At 40.6% G+C, this 15,975-nt stretch overlaps 1 protein-coding gene across 1 annotated transcript in view; it reads right to left on the reverse strand.

Annotated features, from left to right (window-relative positions):
* Nucleotides 1–15,591, reverse strand: part of FAM83B (family with sequence similarity 83 member B) — a 55,822-nt gene extending 40,231 nt beyond the window's left edge. Inside the window, exons 1-2 of the mRNA XM_082758059.1 lie at nucleotides 15,448–15,591; nucleotides 10,349–10,852 (exon numbers count right to left, since the gene is read on the reverse strand). Of these exons, the coding sequence (XP_082614185.1) occupies nucleotides 10,349–10,792 (444 nt within the window). The 5' untranslated portion in view covers nucleotides 10,793–10,852; nucleotides 15,448–15,591. The remainder of the gene's footprint in view (nucleotides 1–10,348; nucleotides 10,853–15,447) is intronic.
* Nucleotides 15,592–15,975: the final 384 nt, after the last annotated feature.

Here is a 15,975-nt window from a genome sequence, read left to right on the forward strand (position 1 = left end):
TACCCTTTCCATGAAGAAATTCTTCCAAATGTCCAATCTTAACCTCCCTGAATGCATGCCTTACTGCCTTCCCTTTGATACTGACTCTCACAGAGTCACTGCTGATCAAGGTGTGACAGAGTGGAACAGAGCCCAGCTGAACCAAACATTGGCCCATCTGCATTCATCTCAAGCTGTCCCCTTCCTTCCGCACAGATAGACTTAAGCAACCCCAAGCTGCCAGCATTTTCACCCTGGGTGATTGCTTCAGAGAGTTATGGTCCCCTGGGAGGTCCAAACTGCATTTAGCTATTGCACTGGTTTCTGAGAGGACGGCCTCCAGACTAACAGAGATCTCTTTCTTTGAGCCCCCAAAACTGCACATCTTTTCTTTCCCCTTTTTTTTTTTCCCAGCAAAATGCACTCAGAGCCCTGACTCAGCGAGACTGAAGTTTACAAAGAAGAGCTTCTTGGGCTCTCAAGAGCCCGTTGCAAAGGCACTGTTTAATTCCCCTGAACTTCAAGTCAGAAGTACCAAGCCCCTACTCGGGACAAAATTCCTAGGTCAGGAGACTGCAGTCCTTCCTCATAGCACTTCAGGTCAGGGCTGCACCTCCACCATGAAATTTAACTTATGCATAAGGAATCAAATCATCTGGTTAATATGATTTCTGGTTCAAGTGACTGTCACTGAAATTCAGTCAGCCTAGAACTCACAAACAAAATACTGATATTACTGCAAAAATAACTATTTCAGCATTATTAATTCCAGTCATTCACATACACTGTCAGCCTGGTGATCACATAGTGCTAAGAGGTGAAACAAAGTGACAGAAAATAAATAAATATAAGAATCAGTCATAATTCCCAATTTCATCTCCATGTTTATTTTCCTCATTTCAGAAGAACTTCCTCTGAGCAAAATAATACAGTGTCTTTATGTTTTAAAGCAACTTTCTGTAGATTTCTATCAGCACATATGGAAGAGCTGGATCCAATGAACAGCTGATATTTTTGCCCCTTCCAGCAAAGACAGGTTACAGAACCCTACCAAATAGTCCTTGTGCAATCACTTATACTGTCTATTATTAAAACAAAACAAAACAAAAACTCAACAACAACAACCAAATCCACAACCTTGACAGCGACTTTCCAGGCAATTATTCTGTGCCTGTGCTAATCTACTATTAGGTAGTGCCAAGGAATTATCAGCAGAGTAGACAGCTTCAGATATTGTTGTTATTATTATTGTGTTTGTTGTGCTGGCTGTAAACCTGCTTGCTGTGACGGGCAATATATCCCTGGCACTTGTGCTGCTGGCTGACACGGTCACTGCTCAGGAGGGACGCTTCACTAGCAGTGAATTCTGCTTGGCTTAAAAAGGGTTGCCCTTCGGTGGCTATGTTCTTACTTCTTGGGAAGGTCCCTTAAGAGAATCAGCAGCTACCTGGTTTCCTTCTGTGCTGCTTATTTCAGCTTTTTTCACCTTATTTCATCATTTTTATGCCTGACATATTGAGCATTAAAAGCCTAGTGGGAAAACACTAACTCCAATACCTTCTGTAGGTCAATGCCACTCAGATTCACCTGAATTAAAATACGATGTCTGGTTCTTTATCTAGTGCTCAACCCATAAAAGAAGTTTATTGAGCTGAAGTGCAGCCTGCTTGGTAAAGAGTGCCTGCAGCTCCAGGAAACAGCATGAAAATAAGGCTAAGATGTTATATCTGCTGTTTGAACTGAAGGCACACCCAGTTGGCCACCTGAATGTACAATCCAGTGCCACTGTTCAAGCCTGACTGTTAAGGGATGAAGCAGATATCAAAGTTCTCTTTTCATCTCTAAGATACAGTGCATAAGTTCTCATATTATCCTATCGCACGGCTTCATCTCTTACAGCAGATCACTTGCAGAAGCAAAAAGGCCTGAGGAGATCTGGTGCTGCAGTTAGCAAAAAAAAAAAACCTGGATAAAAGGCGCAGCACAGAAGTTTTCTGAAGGCAGCTTTGTGCCCGCATGCCTCGCTGATGAGGGCAGGGGTTACAGTAGACCCTGGTTTTGAGGAATTTGTTCTGGTTCCCTCAGGTCTTACATCTTCTGGGCAGTGAGTGCAAGCGCTCCAGACCAAGAGACAGAACTGGTTAAGGTAATCTGCTCTTACCTAAGGTATGAGAACAGCCTGGGTATGTCTTGAAGAAACACCCTCTTTATCTGAAGATAAGAAAGACCTTTACACTTTTAAAAATATTTTTGTAAAGTAAGCACTACAAAGCTACTGTCATATACTGACGCAAACATGTCTGGAGAAGTACTGATGTTCCTCAGACATCAGTTTTCATAAATATAACACTAAATGCATGATTACGATGTTTTATCAACCAAAACCAGAGAGACGAGAAAATAAAAATTTGTTATCTGGCCCCTACTTGCTTTGTTTGCTAATGTATATTACTCTTGGGCTTTTGGTTTATAATTGGCTCTTTTTGAACTGCGATATATATTAATTCAATGCCTTTGTGGCTTAGCATTCTCATCTACTAAACTCTAAACACTTTGGTCATGTTCTTTGATGGCTAAGGATAAAGGAGAGCATATAAATTCTGAACCTACTGTTTATACTGTAGCAGTGGCATTTCTCCATGGGCTGGCACCAATCGGGACAACTAAGATACCAGTTGAACTGAATGATATACAAACTTGTAGCAAAACATAATGATGTTTACAGCTTAAGAAAACAAACACCCAGGATATGGGAAAAGATGTCAAACAAAGGCAGAGGAGCACAGACAGCTAGTTTGGTTTCTTCCACTTACATATTTATAATGTAAATAATACTACTGTAAATTCAAATGCCTTACTGATACAGTACTTCAGTGGACTGTATTCTGAAAAATTATTAACTTTGTTGATCAAGCAAGCCATCATTGGGTGGACCTTGTAATTATTTATTTTGAACAGCTCTACTGAGGTGAGTCATTTTATGGATGTCAGTAGAACCTCCTGTGAAGTAACAACCCCAGTTACACTCCCTGATTATTCTGGTGGCCCTCGCTTCTTCCCTCTCTAAAGTAAATCAGGGTCGGATTTTTAAGTATAAAAGCCCTGTGAGATCTCAAGCATAATGAAAACCTTTTTGAACACAAGGACCATAACTTTTATTGTACAGAATAGTATCTTTTTATTGGGAAACAGTCACAGATGTAATTTAACAGCAGGCTAAAAGGAAAATAGTGATTGCACTGGTATCATTAGCAAGGTCTGCACTTGCCTTGAAGAGGTGAATTCTAAAGTGTACTTTGACTATCAGTGCCTGCACTGGAATTCTTGCACTGCTCCTTGGGGAAAATAGCACAGCTACAAGAGAGCTGTTCAGAAATAATTACAAGTGAAGTATATACTTGTAGTCAGGTCTGACATATGAAGGAACTAAATACAAATAACTCAGTGGCATTCTCTCCCACCCCAACCAAACAGGAGAATGGGAACTTCTGATAGTAGCTAGTAAGTTTCTGTGCTTCAGGACTGTTTTATTCCACATCAGCAGTTCTCACACTCCATGTAGTTTCTGTTGTATTGTATTACACAAATACTCCTACAGCGGGGCAGAGTCTGTATATGCTCCTTTAAAAACCCATTCATAGGTAGTAGAATATTTTGGTTTCCCAATTCTGATTCACGACAAATGAATTTAAAGATTTAAATTGCCCCCAAATGTGTCCCCCATCCCTCAGAGCATCGTTGGCTCTGTTGGAAAGTTATTAGAGATCAAACGCTATGCTAAGTCTGCAAGAGATCTAAAAAGGCCGATGGCAATACTGAATGTGAAGTCATTAAGCCTAGAGTTCTTCAGGCAAGATTGTTCCCTGGCTGAAAAAAATTATGAAAACTCAGATCTCTTGAGGATAGGAATTCAGAAGAACAAAAATAGTACTTCCAACGTTATTAGTCTTCTTTCTAAAAGCCAGAAAAAGAGGGAGGGAGGGAAATGCAAATACACTGGGCTGGGCACTAGCAGAAGCATTTTGCCTGGGCAAAATCAACGGTTTTATATTTATAGAAGATATTTACTTACAATTGTTTCAGCATATTGTAGTACAGAAGTATTGCTGAATATGATAAAGAACACTTTACTGAATGCACAAAAAGTGTGAATGACCTTTTAATAGCACTCTTTTGTTTTGCCTGACAAAGATTTATGTCAATGAGAGAACAGGTTTTAATGAAAAATATTCCTACGAAACATATGTATGTGTTTAACTCTTGTATATATGTGAATGAAAGACCTTAATAAATACAACTGCCTACAAGATCTGTTCTTTAATTTTCTTTATTGCATTTTGAAATTCATGATAGATGTCCGATATTTTCATAGCATATGAGCACAGTGGTGACATAAAAATAGCAATACCCATACATCAGCCCATGGTACCTTTAAATATAAAATGCAAGTGTCAAATATTGCTAAATAGTCTTGTAAACCTGTGATATGACAGAAGCCTGTGAGTAAAAACACCACAACTGATGAAAACTATTTTGTTAGATTCCCCCTCCCTGTGCTAGCCCTAGCCTTGGTCTGCTCTTTAACTTTTGATGCTTCTCCTGAATGGGGAGGGCCACCAAGGGAAAAAAGGGGGGGAATAATGTGTAGAGGAACTATGTGTAAGAAATGCATTTAACAGAAGTCCCAGGCCTCCTGGTGTTCATTTGTGCTCTTTTACATCCCTTCCCTCCTAAACTGTCATGTCTCAAAATTGTCCCAACTTCTTGTCTAGAAAACTTAAAAAAGTTCTGCTGTATGTTAAAAATTCAGGACGTATTAAAATGATTTCCTGTTGGCAATTAAATTAGCATTTCCCCACCCTTTAATTTTAAGGACAGTTTAATAATTAAGTCCTTGCACTTTTCCCCTATGAAATCCCAACGGTCACTTCAAAGGACAGAATGTGTCCCATGGATGCCTCTTCTCTTTGTATGTATTGTCATTTGCATGACTATGCTTACGCAGAGAGTGGGAAGGTGGGAGGCAAAGAGGACAAGCAGATAAAAAGGGTGAAGACTCCAAAGGCAAATCCGAGCAGGTAAAATACCTGACATGGTTACTTATGAGCAGATAAAAAATTGACACCAAATCACATAGTAGGAGAACAAAGAATTTGACACGTTCTAGTGCAATGCATGGCATGTGTGCTATGTGATTAGAAAAGCTGGGACACAACCTCACTCTCTCTAATAAATCTGTCAAAGGCTAACCACCGTGTTTCACCTGGAAACTATACACGTGACTGCCATGCTGGTTTTCAGATACGGGGAAACCATTTAACAGAAGGTGAGCAGAAACAAATGCTGAATGTTCCTTTCACCACGGAACCATGATCAAAAAGCACCTGCTGTTGGCAGAATATTTTAGCAGGGAAAATGTTGCCTATACATCTACAGCTGAGAACTTAAAAAAAACATATCCATCATTTATCAGATGCTCTAAAAAGAATACAGAGCATTTTTGAGTAGGATGGCTATGTCAACTGTCCTCTCACTGGATTCAGCAGATTTCTCTAGCTTTTCTGAACAATAAATTGTAGCCCCTCTCTCATCTGCTTGGACTGTTGCAATTAATGAGCTAAGACAAGCATTGCCACAAGCATAATTCATTATCATTGTTCCAGACTCTGTTCAAATTGTATTTAAAATAGCTGGCAAAGAGTATTGTTGAGAGAGTAAGAAATGATTGCACAACAGTCTTCCACACCCATATTCTACAAGGTTCTTTCTGTATAGAGGCATCACTCTTCATGTAGGCATGCAAAGAGCTTGATTTTCTTTCATACTAGAATGCACCTAGTACTAGGTCATGATTACTGTATTTATACATCTAATCAAACAAGGAGATCAACTGTGAATAATCATTTTTTTCTGTTATACACAACCTCTCACTCTTGCCTGAAAGAAACCAAACCAAACCAAATGAAAAACAAACAAACAAACAAAAAAGAAACCAGAAGAAAACATTTTCCTTTTTATATGGTTATAAAATGAGTCAACCGTTTTTGTTTATTTGACTTGGGCTGGGGCTCTATAACACAACACAGAAATCATACTTAGATTTTGTACAATAGCTCTCTCTCACGAGAACTCAAAAAAAGTCCTCTGTGACTTACTAAAGGCCTACATGCAGTGGATCCAGCAAGACTTAATAGCAAATTACACTCCTTTACAGTGTAACTTAATTCTTTCCCAAGGGTCCAAGTTTTGCAAATATTTCTCCCATTAAAAAGCACAACCATGAGTAATTCAGCTAAAATGTCTGCCTTTTTTGATTTTCTAAAATGGCAATACACTATCTAAATTTCCATTTAACCTTCTTAGCAAATAACTTTTTAAAAAGTCTTACAACTATCACTGATTTTATAAACCCAGGTTTAAGACTGCTAGTAAAATGAAATGAGTGTTGGGTTGCATGTTTATTGAATAGCCAGCAACTTAAAACACTCCATCAGAAATCCCAGAAGTATGTCAGCGAGGTCTTTCAGTGTTTTCTGGCTTGTGCTGCAAAGCAGTAACCCTTGGGTTGTCTAAACAACGTGGTTCTTTACAAAACAGGTTTGAATTCTCTCCAGGAAGAGCTGATCCTTATTTGGATATCAATCTAAAAGACTCAGAGCTATGCATTCTCTCTAAAACTATGTAGGAATGTCTCAGTGGTGGAGAGAGGAATCCAGTTAATGCAGTGGGAGAAAAACAGAGCCAGAAGGACCCTTTATTGCTCTGTCCTGTCCTCTCCCCACTGCCTCACCCTGTCAATCACGCCTGAGAGACAGTACAGGATGTTTGTTGCACCCATGTACAAGCCTCTGACAGTTCTGAGGCATCTCTTATGAGAAGTCATGCAGGGAAAAAACACTTCATTATTGAAATTTCTGCGTTACTTTATAGTAAGAGAAGGAAGATTCACATTAACCTGACACAGATGACTAATCATCTTGATACCATTTCCCAGATGAATAATCTTGTCAGGAAAAACTGCTAAACATTATCAGTTGTGGTTCAGACAGCCCAGCTGGGATGAGTCAGGCTGTAGGAACAACTCAAGCTTCAGAGAAGCCGGAAACCTGCCAATGATTAAAGGCAGAAGCCTCCAAAACACACAAGAAATAAGGCTACCGGTTTGTTTGCAAAAGTCTGTCCATCATCAAGGTCAGACAGACCTTGCAGTGTTTTGTTTTGTTTTTTTCTTTCCCACACGGCTGTATTAACATCTGAAAAAGACTCCTGTTTCCCTAGCTGACACAGTCATGGCGAACAGCCTCCTCATATGAACACCAGTTATGTCGACAGAGGAGGGCGGCTGGCAAGCTGTATCATTTGGAGATGAGGTCTAGTTACACCAACAGTAAACCCATTTTGTTGGCTTGTTAGGTTTGACCTAAGGCACTCTGCTAACCTCACTCTGACAGCGTGCCTATCCCACAGAAGTGCTGTAGCATACACTGTAATGTAACGTCATCCTGTGTACGACACAGCTCCCCTATTAGATGTTCACAAACACACATTGCAAACATGGACTCATCTTCTTGAAGTGGCTCATTTTCTAGGATTCAGTAACATTGACCCTATTCTATAAAAAGCCTCTATTATTATATTGACTGTACTTACCACGAAGGTGATATGCATAGTATTTCTACATCTTATACATTAAGAAACACGAGACGAGATTTTCTTATGACACTTTTTCATAATCACCGTTTTCAGCCTAGTGTAGCAAAGCCTTACATATGATTTTCCTCTTTAGTCAGGAAAAAATCACTGTCAGCCAGCAAGTTGCCTAATGTTGTTTACAACGTCTTCTTAAGGTCAGAATTAACATATGTAATAATCATTTTAAGGAGTGACACTGTGATGCATCAAGCATGAAAGAGGTCAAGAGTAAGTCCACTAATAATGTCATCTTATCCTTGTATATCTTCAAATATTCAAAAGAATCTAGGTTTCAACTAGCTCAGTCTCATCTATTAATTTTGGGGCTTGTATATACATATAAACATATCAAATAGTTTTTTTCATAGGGCAAATTGGTGCAGAAACATTCTCTGACTTGCCCTTGTAGGAGTTGGTTTCCCACTGCACCAAGCTTGGGTAGCCCAGGGAAATCAGTGCCTGAACCCGGGCACGCAGGTTTGGTGCTTAAAGTTAGGTGGTACAAATACTCCCATCTCCTCTTTTTTTCCCACAGAAGTATGCTGAAATTCCCATAGATTTTGCTTATTGGTTTAATGTGATTTGCTGAAGAACTTGTTTATTCTTTACAGGTTTCTTTTTTTCATGTGTGACCTTTTTCTATTTCCTTTGAATATTCTCATATGACTACACATCTCCACTGCTACATAACAAAGAACCATGTTTAATATAACTATATTTTTAAAAGTGGCTTAGGAGAAGTAGGTTAGCCTGTTTACAAAGTGTTTTCCTGCTGTAGGCATGTTTTAAATGCCTTATTTTACCTTAGTTAGAAATCCTTTAAACTCTTCTATTCATGTCACTTGTATCTGCAGACAGAAGAGACTACGTCTTTTAGATTTAATTGCTGCTTCCGAAGTAACTTACCCATATCACTGTATCAAAAGTGTTATGGTTGTTGATCTTGAGGTTTTACTGATCAACTAAACAAGCCTTTCAGCTGTCAGATTTGACAGTGACACATACATTATATCCTTTTTGTAACGTGGAAATGACACAGCATATCAGAGGGCTAATGTAATATACATTAAACTTCTTTTTCAGAAAGAGGTAAGAATCACACCTAGTTTTTTTACCTAACTGAATTCAGAGGAGTCATATTCCCTAAAATGATGTTTAACAAGACAGTACCATGAGCCAACAGAGCCCTTGGAGAGGGCCTGGTTTGCACATAAACAAAACAGGCAGAAAAACAGTGAAAATTGACTGGAAACAACACTTCTTTATGGCATTTTGAGACCTAACAGAACTGAACTAGCCTTGGCATTGGAGTTAACTCCATTTTCCTTGTTTTCCTTACAATAGATACATTCATAGCTCAGGAGCTGCCGTTGAAAAAGATAAGAGTATGCCAGCCAAGTCAAGGTTAAAAGTCAAGTTTTACTACATCCAAAACCAGAAAACACCAACTGTCATTTAGAAAGGGACACAGAGGGGAAAAAGCAATTCCTGTCTTCCTTGTGATGAGAGCAGGCTAATTCTGTGCTGTAAACTGAACATGACAGAAGGTCTAGTGATAACTCTATTGTGGCAACAAACTATATACTTTATCTAAATAGAAAAGAGACATCATAAAAAGACGTCCTTCCCTTCCACGTCCATGTCAGTCCACTTCTATTACACCCATTTACAGACACTCAAGTCAATATAATGTTTACAGAGGCACTTGAGCTGGATGTCCTACAGAGTTAAACCCTCACACAGCCCATATGCAGAAATAAACTGAAGAAAGGAGAGTGTGGCATACTTGCTAGGAATACTTCTGAAACTCTGTAAGATCTGTTTAGTGAGGTAATTTGGTGCAGAGTCAAACAGAACTGCACACTTACATGTTTTAAAAACAAAACAAAACAAAACAAAACAAAACAAAAACACCCACTTGACACTAGGAAGTAAGAGACACTTTGTACATCCAGGTCTGAGTCTTAGGAAACTCAAGATGGAAGTGCCCCTAAGCAGAGACAAGCACATTTGGAGAAGTGTTCAAATTTCTTATAAATTAGGCATTAGCCAAAAATGAAGGTAAGGAACCTAGTTAACACCCATTTCATTGTTTCCTAAATCTATTTTTTTTCTTCCCAGCTCTCTCTAATACTTTCCTGACTAATTTCCATGATGACAGTTGGCATGCAAAATCACAAAAGCTGAGAACCTTAAGGTACATGAGTCCCATATACATAAAGTTGTTATTTTCTTATAACAACAGGCCAGCATACCAAACCGATGCATGTTCCAACTGTACATATTCATTCCCACTGACACAAGAGAGAAACCTTAGGATATATCCTGAAGTTGGATAGAATTGTGTCATCTGAGGTATATTCAAGTGAGGTCAAAGAAAAGGTATGCTGATTATCTACAAATTTCTCATGGACTGGTCAGCAATGTAGTAAAATGGTAATTACACTTCATTAATCTCTCTAGTTAATCCCTGATCCCTTGTAAATGAAGTTAATAACATTGGTGCATATGATATAGCAAGGGACTGATCTCAGCCTGGGAGAAGTTTTCAGTTTAAATAGTTAGCAGCCAGATATTTTTTTTCCTGCTGGAAGAGAAAAAAAAACACACTTTTGATAAGACACCTACTAGATTATTACTGCTACCTTTTTTTTCCCACAGTATTTTTCATGTTTACCTTTCTTGCATCTCGTATCATCTTGCGAATAGTTTCCTTTATGGTGTAAGGCTGTGCTCGTGGAGGATGAAAAAGCAGATCAATGTTTGTGCCACCAGAAATTCCAGGCATCAGGTAGGGCCAACCTAAGTCAAGATTTGGAGCTTCCACATCTGATTCAATAGGCCAGTAGGTTCCCGAGGAAGAGGTGTCATCAATGGCATGGTTAGAGGAATAAACTGTGTTTTGGGGAAGTTTATGAACATTGTTCAAAATATATTCAATTTCCTCATCTGCGAGGAACTCTGAACATCTCTCTTTGGAAAGAAACTCTTTGTAGGCTTCTAAACCTCCTTCAATTAGAGCATCAATTGCTACTCGGTACCATTCCTTGTAATGAGGTTCAATGTAGTTGTCTGATCTGCATTCATCATGTAGAGATGACAGCAAAGATGAAGTTTCCATTTTCACATATATTTTGTAAAAAGCCTCTTAAACTTCCATTCGTGAGCTGATGAAATATGTCTGTAAGGACATGAAAGTAAGACAACAATCAGAATATTTGTAGTAATCTGAGACACATACACAGATACAATACAAAATACTTTGCTGAGAATATTGCCGTAAGTTTTTATAACACCTTCCAAGAACCTAAAAATGTTTAGAAAATCCTTGGGGATGACCACTCCCAAATGACTATTAATGAGCTAGTTAAAAAGCTTCTTCTACTTAAGGCAATACTAAACACATATGATATTAAGTGACTTGGTGAAGCTCTTATACTAAAAGCTACAGCAGAACTCATAATACAAGGTACCAGTAACAGAAATACATACCCAGAGTATATTTCAATTCATGACTACAGATACTGTTTCAAAACTCTTTGTAATAGCTGACAGAGTAGTGTTGAGAGAGGCACCTCAGAACCCAATTATATTTCCTAATTTTTGATGCAACACGTACCTTTTCTCTGCCTTCTTTGAAACCACAGTCATTCAGGCCCTTCTCCTTATCTATCTGTCCTCCCATGCTGATCTAATCCACTTGTTGCTCCCAAGCAGGACCAGCCTACCTCATTTCAGGGAGTTATGAGGAACTCCAGAATGATGTCTCCTCCCACATCTGGGATCAAACTCTGAATCAGCAATCTGATGTCTAGTTTCCACCCTGCTCATCCCTTCTGCCAAAAGGAGCGGCTGCTTTAATCTTACCTTTTTTTTTTTTTTTTTTTTTTTTTTCTAAACATTAATAATAAGTAAGCTGTTTACTGCTGATGATTTATAAATTCATTCTTACCATCTTTTTATTTCGTTTAACAAGGATTGAAAGGCTTGGTTCCTGCTACGTCAGTTTGGCATTTAAGGTCGACAGAGGACAAATGGCCAGTGTCTCTTCCCTCACACCGGTACAGCCCTATGGAACCACAGCTACTGTTCGCCTAAAACCTAAACAGCAATGATTTTCTGCATTGGGCAGGAAAACCAGAAAAGGGGGGATTTACATGAGAATGGAATGACCGCAGCCATGTGAAACAGAGAGATGATGCATGTTTCATCTCTCAAGGCTAGGGCATAAGGCTTGCATCATTGTGAAGCTTAGGAGAAAGACAGTAGAAGTAGGAAGAACAGCCAGTGAGGCCAGAATAATTATGATAAGCATATACAAAGTATTGTTTGAAAGTTAACACTGGGTTTCCTTGCAAGCCTAATTATTGGTATAGCAGTATAATAGGAACAGTCGTATGGTGTTTCATTTACTGGCATATAAATATAATTCTCACATCAAGGCCTTTCAGATATTTTTGAAAACTGCGCATTCTTTTTCCACAATCTGCTCAGAATAGTTTAAATCTTCTTGAAAGGAAATTTAAGTTAGCTACATTAACCTACAGGAAGGAAAATCAAAATCTCCATACACTACCAGTACTCTAAAATGCAATTAAATGTTCAATGAACTGAGATTTCTGGGGAACTTGGGAAGTCAGAGGTTAAAAAAAAAAAAAAAAAAAAAAGACAAGGAAAGAAAAATCCAGATCTGAGGCTGGCATCAGCATGTCATATGAAATAATCCCATTTGAATCCTGTCTCCCAGCCAAGTAGCAGGATAGATCTTCCCAGATAGGATTGCTTTCGAGCCTGAGGGAAAGGAGTGTTTCTGGCTGCTTCCAGAGTAGCTCTTTGTGGTGAACTGGAAAGCAGCAAGTGAAAGGGATCTGATGGCTCTCCTCTGATCAAAAACTACATGTATTCCTGTGACAGATATTCAGGGCTTCATTCTTCACTGCATTAACATGTAGAAATACAGTGTTACCAAAGGGGAACAATACTGTTTCCATGCACACTTTGTTCTGTTGCAGATGACAACCTGTGGTGTACTATGGCAGAGAACCAAGCATGCAGTACAGTCAAAACAGACCATTTCTAAGGTCATACTCTTAAAATATTGTACAACTAAAAGCTTCATATCAGTGTCCCATGTAAGGCAATCACATGGAACAGCTTTTCAAGAAAATTTAGATAAATGGTGAAAAACTACCAAAAGTACAAAGAGTTACTGAGCTGAGTTGTTCTGAGTAGCCTGAACACAAATACAAGTAACTTGCCTGAGAACTGAACATACCCCTGTATGCTGTAGGACCTTCCAGGGCTAGGATCACTCCAAAGAATGTAAGAAAACAGTCTTAGTATGACTTTAAAGGCTGAATCCTGATTTTAATACGGCAAAGGAGAGATATTTCTGAAATGATTATTAATTTAGAATGGATATAGACCTTGAACAGGAGTTTTGCCGCTTATTGCATATATATAGTTGAGAAAGACAGCTAAGTGTTTGTTTCAAAACCTTTTCTAAATCCCTTTTTCTTCTCTCTCTTTCCTTTGAAAAATAATATAAGGGAACAGGACTGTATTTAGTATATGAACTTGTGCAATATAAAACATTGAATGTTATGAACAAATAAAAATGATTGCATGTATGTGCCTGTGTGTCCATACAGGTGTATACACTGACTCATGTGCTTTTTTTTTGTTTTGTTTTGTTCTTTTGATATATATATATATATATTTTTGTAATATTGTAATTTTCTTCTTTCTTTTTCTTTCCTTCTTTCTTTCTTTCTTTCTTTCTTTCTTTCTTTCTTTCTTTCTTTCTTTCTTTCTTTCTTTCTTTCTTTCTTTCTTTCTTTTTTTATAGTATAGTATATTGTTTGACTTTTTATTATAATTGACGAACTAATTAATTGGGGCATGGATCAAATGCAATAACATAGGCTTAAACATACAACATATGCTGAAAGCAAGGTGTAAATATACCGTCATCTCAGAAAGGTGAGACTTTAGTCAACATTACTGCAGTATCTTCCAAACAAGAATAGTTGCATTTCAGGGAACATCTTTGATGTTGATCTTTGATTTACAAGTGCTGTTTATAAAAGACATTTAAAGCTGTATACATTTATTTAAGAAAATAAATGTTAAATCTGTCAGCAAGGAAATAAATCATAGAAGATGAGACAAATGAAATAATTCCAGTTCTACTTTTTTGAATTAAGGATATCTGCATGTGATACATTCACGAGAAGAAACAAAAGAAAACTCTCAAATTAAAATTATTGCTTCAGGTATATTTGACAAAGGCTCTAGAGGTCTTGAAACAGGGACTTTCCTCCTTGGGAGGCAAGAACTATTTCATAAGAAATTCATTTATGACACCACTAAAATCTTTGATAGAGAGACAGAGGTTTAAAAAAAATCTAAAATATTTATTTTTGATGTCTTCTTCAACCATGTAAAATTATTTCTGCATAATCAACTCGATTCCTCAAAGATTAGTATTTAACCTCCTCAGGTAAACACAAGTCTATCAGCAAGGTTGTGTAGAATGAGGCCCATCTCTGGAGGCTTCCAGGGAGTCCGGTTAAACCCATGTTCCCACCTTTGTAGATGTCATCTATGCTTTACAGGGTTTTGTATACATGACTACAAATGTTACCAGGAAAGCTGTTGTTCATACCCTGAGAAGTAAGCTTAACTGTTAGTTCCAGTCCAGTGTATCAGCCATCTTGAATGCAGCAAGAAAGCTTGACAGAAAAGTATATTTGTGTTTTTACGGGAAGATACAGAGTATCCCAGCTTCCACAAAAGCAACAGATGACGAGTGCCCACTGAAGAAAATGATGCAATATTATACGGTGGTTCCAGGAGCACAGACCTCCAGGCTAGAGCTAAAGGCAAGCAACTTCCCAGCCTTACTAATATTCTCAGGATTTCAAAAATTTCCTACTCAGCAACTCTGGGGAGCAGCTCTACCCTCAGGCTCGCACAGCCAGTCCATGGGAAGGCCCTGGCCGTGGTGCTCTCCCAGGGATGTCCTTATCTCTTTCGCAAAAGAAGCCTGCTCAAACTTGGCCAGTTTCTGCACAAAGTTGCCATCTTGCCACCTCGGTAAAGGGGAATTTAAGCCATGTGGGCATCCCCCTTGTGTGCTCTTTGGAGCACCCTAAAGGGATCTCGGAAGGCTCCCCGGCACTCTGGTGCCGCTGTGCCAGACTTTTAGGGAATAAACAGGCGATTTTCCACGCCTGCTCTCCACTGTGTCAAGGAACCCCATCAATTGCAGACAATAATTTCCCACAGCGGCCAGCAGCAGCTAATCGTTTCACTCGGGGGCACCAGACCCGAAGGCAACCCCTCGAAGGCTCCCCCGCTCGCCCCGTTTTTGGGGCTAGAAGTTCCCTTTCCAGCCCAAACGGCCTCCGCGGGCGCCGCCACGTGCTCGGGCACGCCTCAGCCTTGGGGACACCGCGCGGGTGCCACCTTCGGCCACCTCCACCGCGTCCCCGAGGGGTGACCCCGCAAACCCCCTGCGGGGCGCGGGGTGGCCGGGAGGGGTTGTGAGCAACCCCCCGAGGGCCGCCAGCCCCCCGCCACCCCGACCCCATCCCCACCCGTTCCCTCAGGTGCCGCCGCCGCCTCCTCCATTTTGTGCCCCCGTTCGCGGTTACGGGGCGATGGAGGGGGGGGACACACACACACGAGGCGGCGCCCCAAGGGCTCGGCTCCACGGGGAGCCGAGCGGCCGGGCCGGGCCCCGTCGGGGCAGCGGGAGGGAGAGCCACTTACTGCCGGGCTGCCCCAGGGGGGACTCGCCTCCGGAGCGGCTCCTTGGCGGCGGGGGGGTCGCGGCTCGTTGCGATCGCGGCTGCGGGGAGCGGGGCCGGCCGGCGCACGGCTCCTCGCAGGTACTTCCCGTCCGTCGCTCTGAGGCGCGGTGGGTGTGGAAACCAGTTACAACATGTCAGGACGGTGTCGCACCACAACCCGCCGCCGCCGCAGAGAAGCGGGGCGAGAACTTGTCTGAACTGGGGAAGCCCGGCCCCAGCGCGGAGCGAAGGGCAGCGCCTTCCCAGGGGCGCGGCGGGGCCCCCGGCACGGCTCGGCACGGCCCCGCGCACACCGGCAGCCCCTGGGGTGTGTGTGGGTGTGTGAGGGTGTGTGAGTGTCTGTGGGTGTGTGTTGGGAGGGTGGACTTGGGAGATGAAGCCCAAAGCTGAACGATGAGTTGGGGAAAAGCTGCACCCCTCCGCCTCGAGTTGCAGTTTCTAAGTTAACTGCAGGGAGACTGTCACAGCAAGGGAGCTATACCTGGCT

This window comes from Aythya marila (genome assembly GCF_965140915.1).
Source record: "Aythya marila genome assembly, chromosome: 3".
Classification (NCBI taxonomy): domain Eukaryota; kingdom Metazoa; phylum Chordata; class Aves; order Anseriformes; family Anatidae; genus Aythya; species Aythya marila.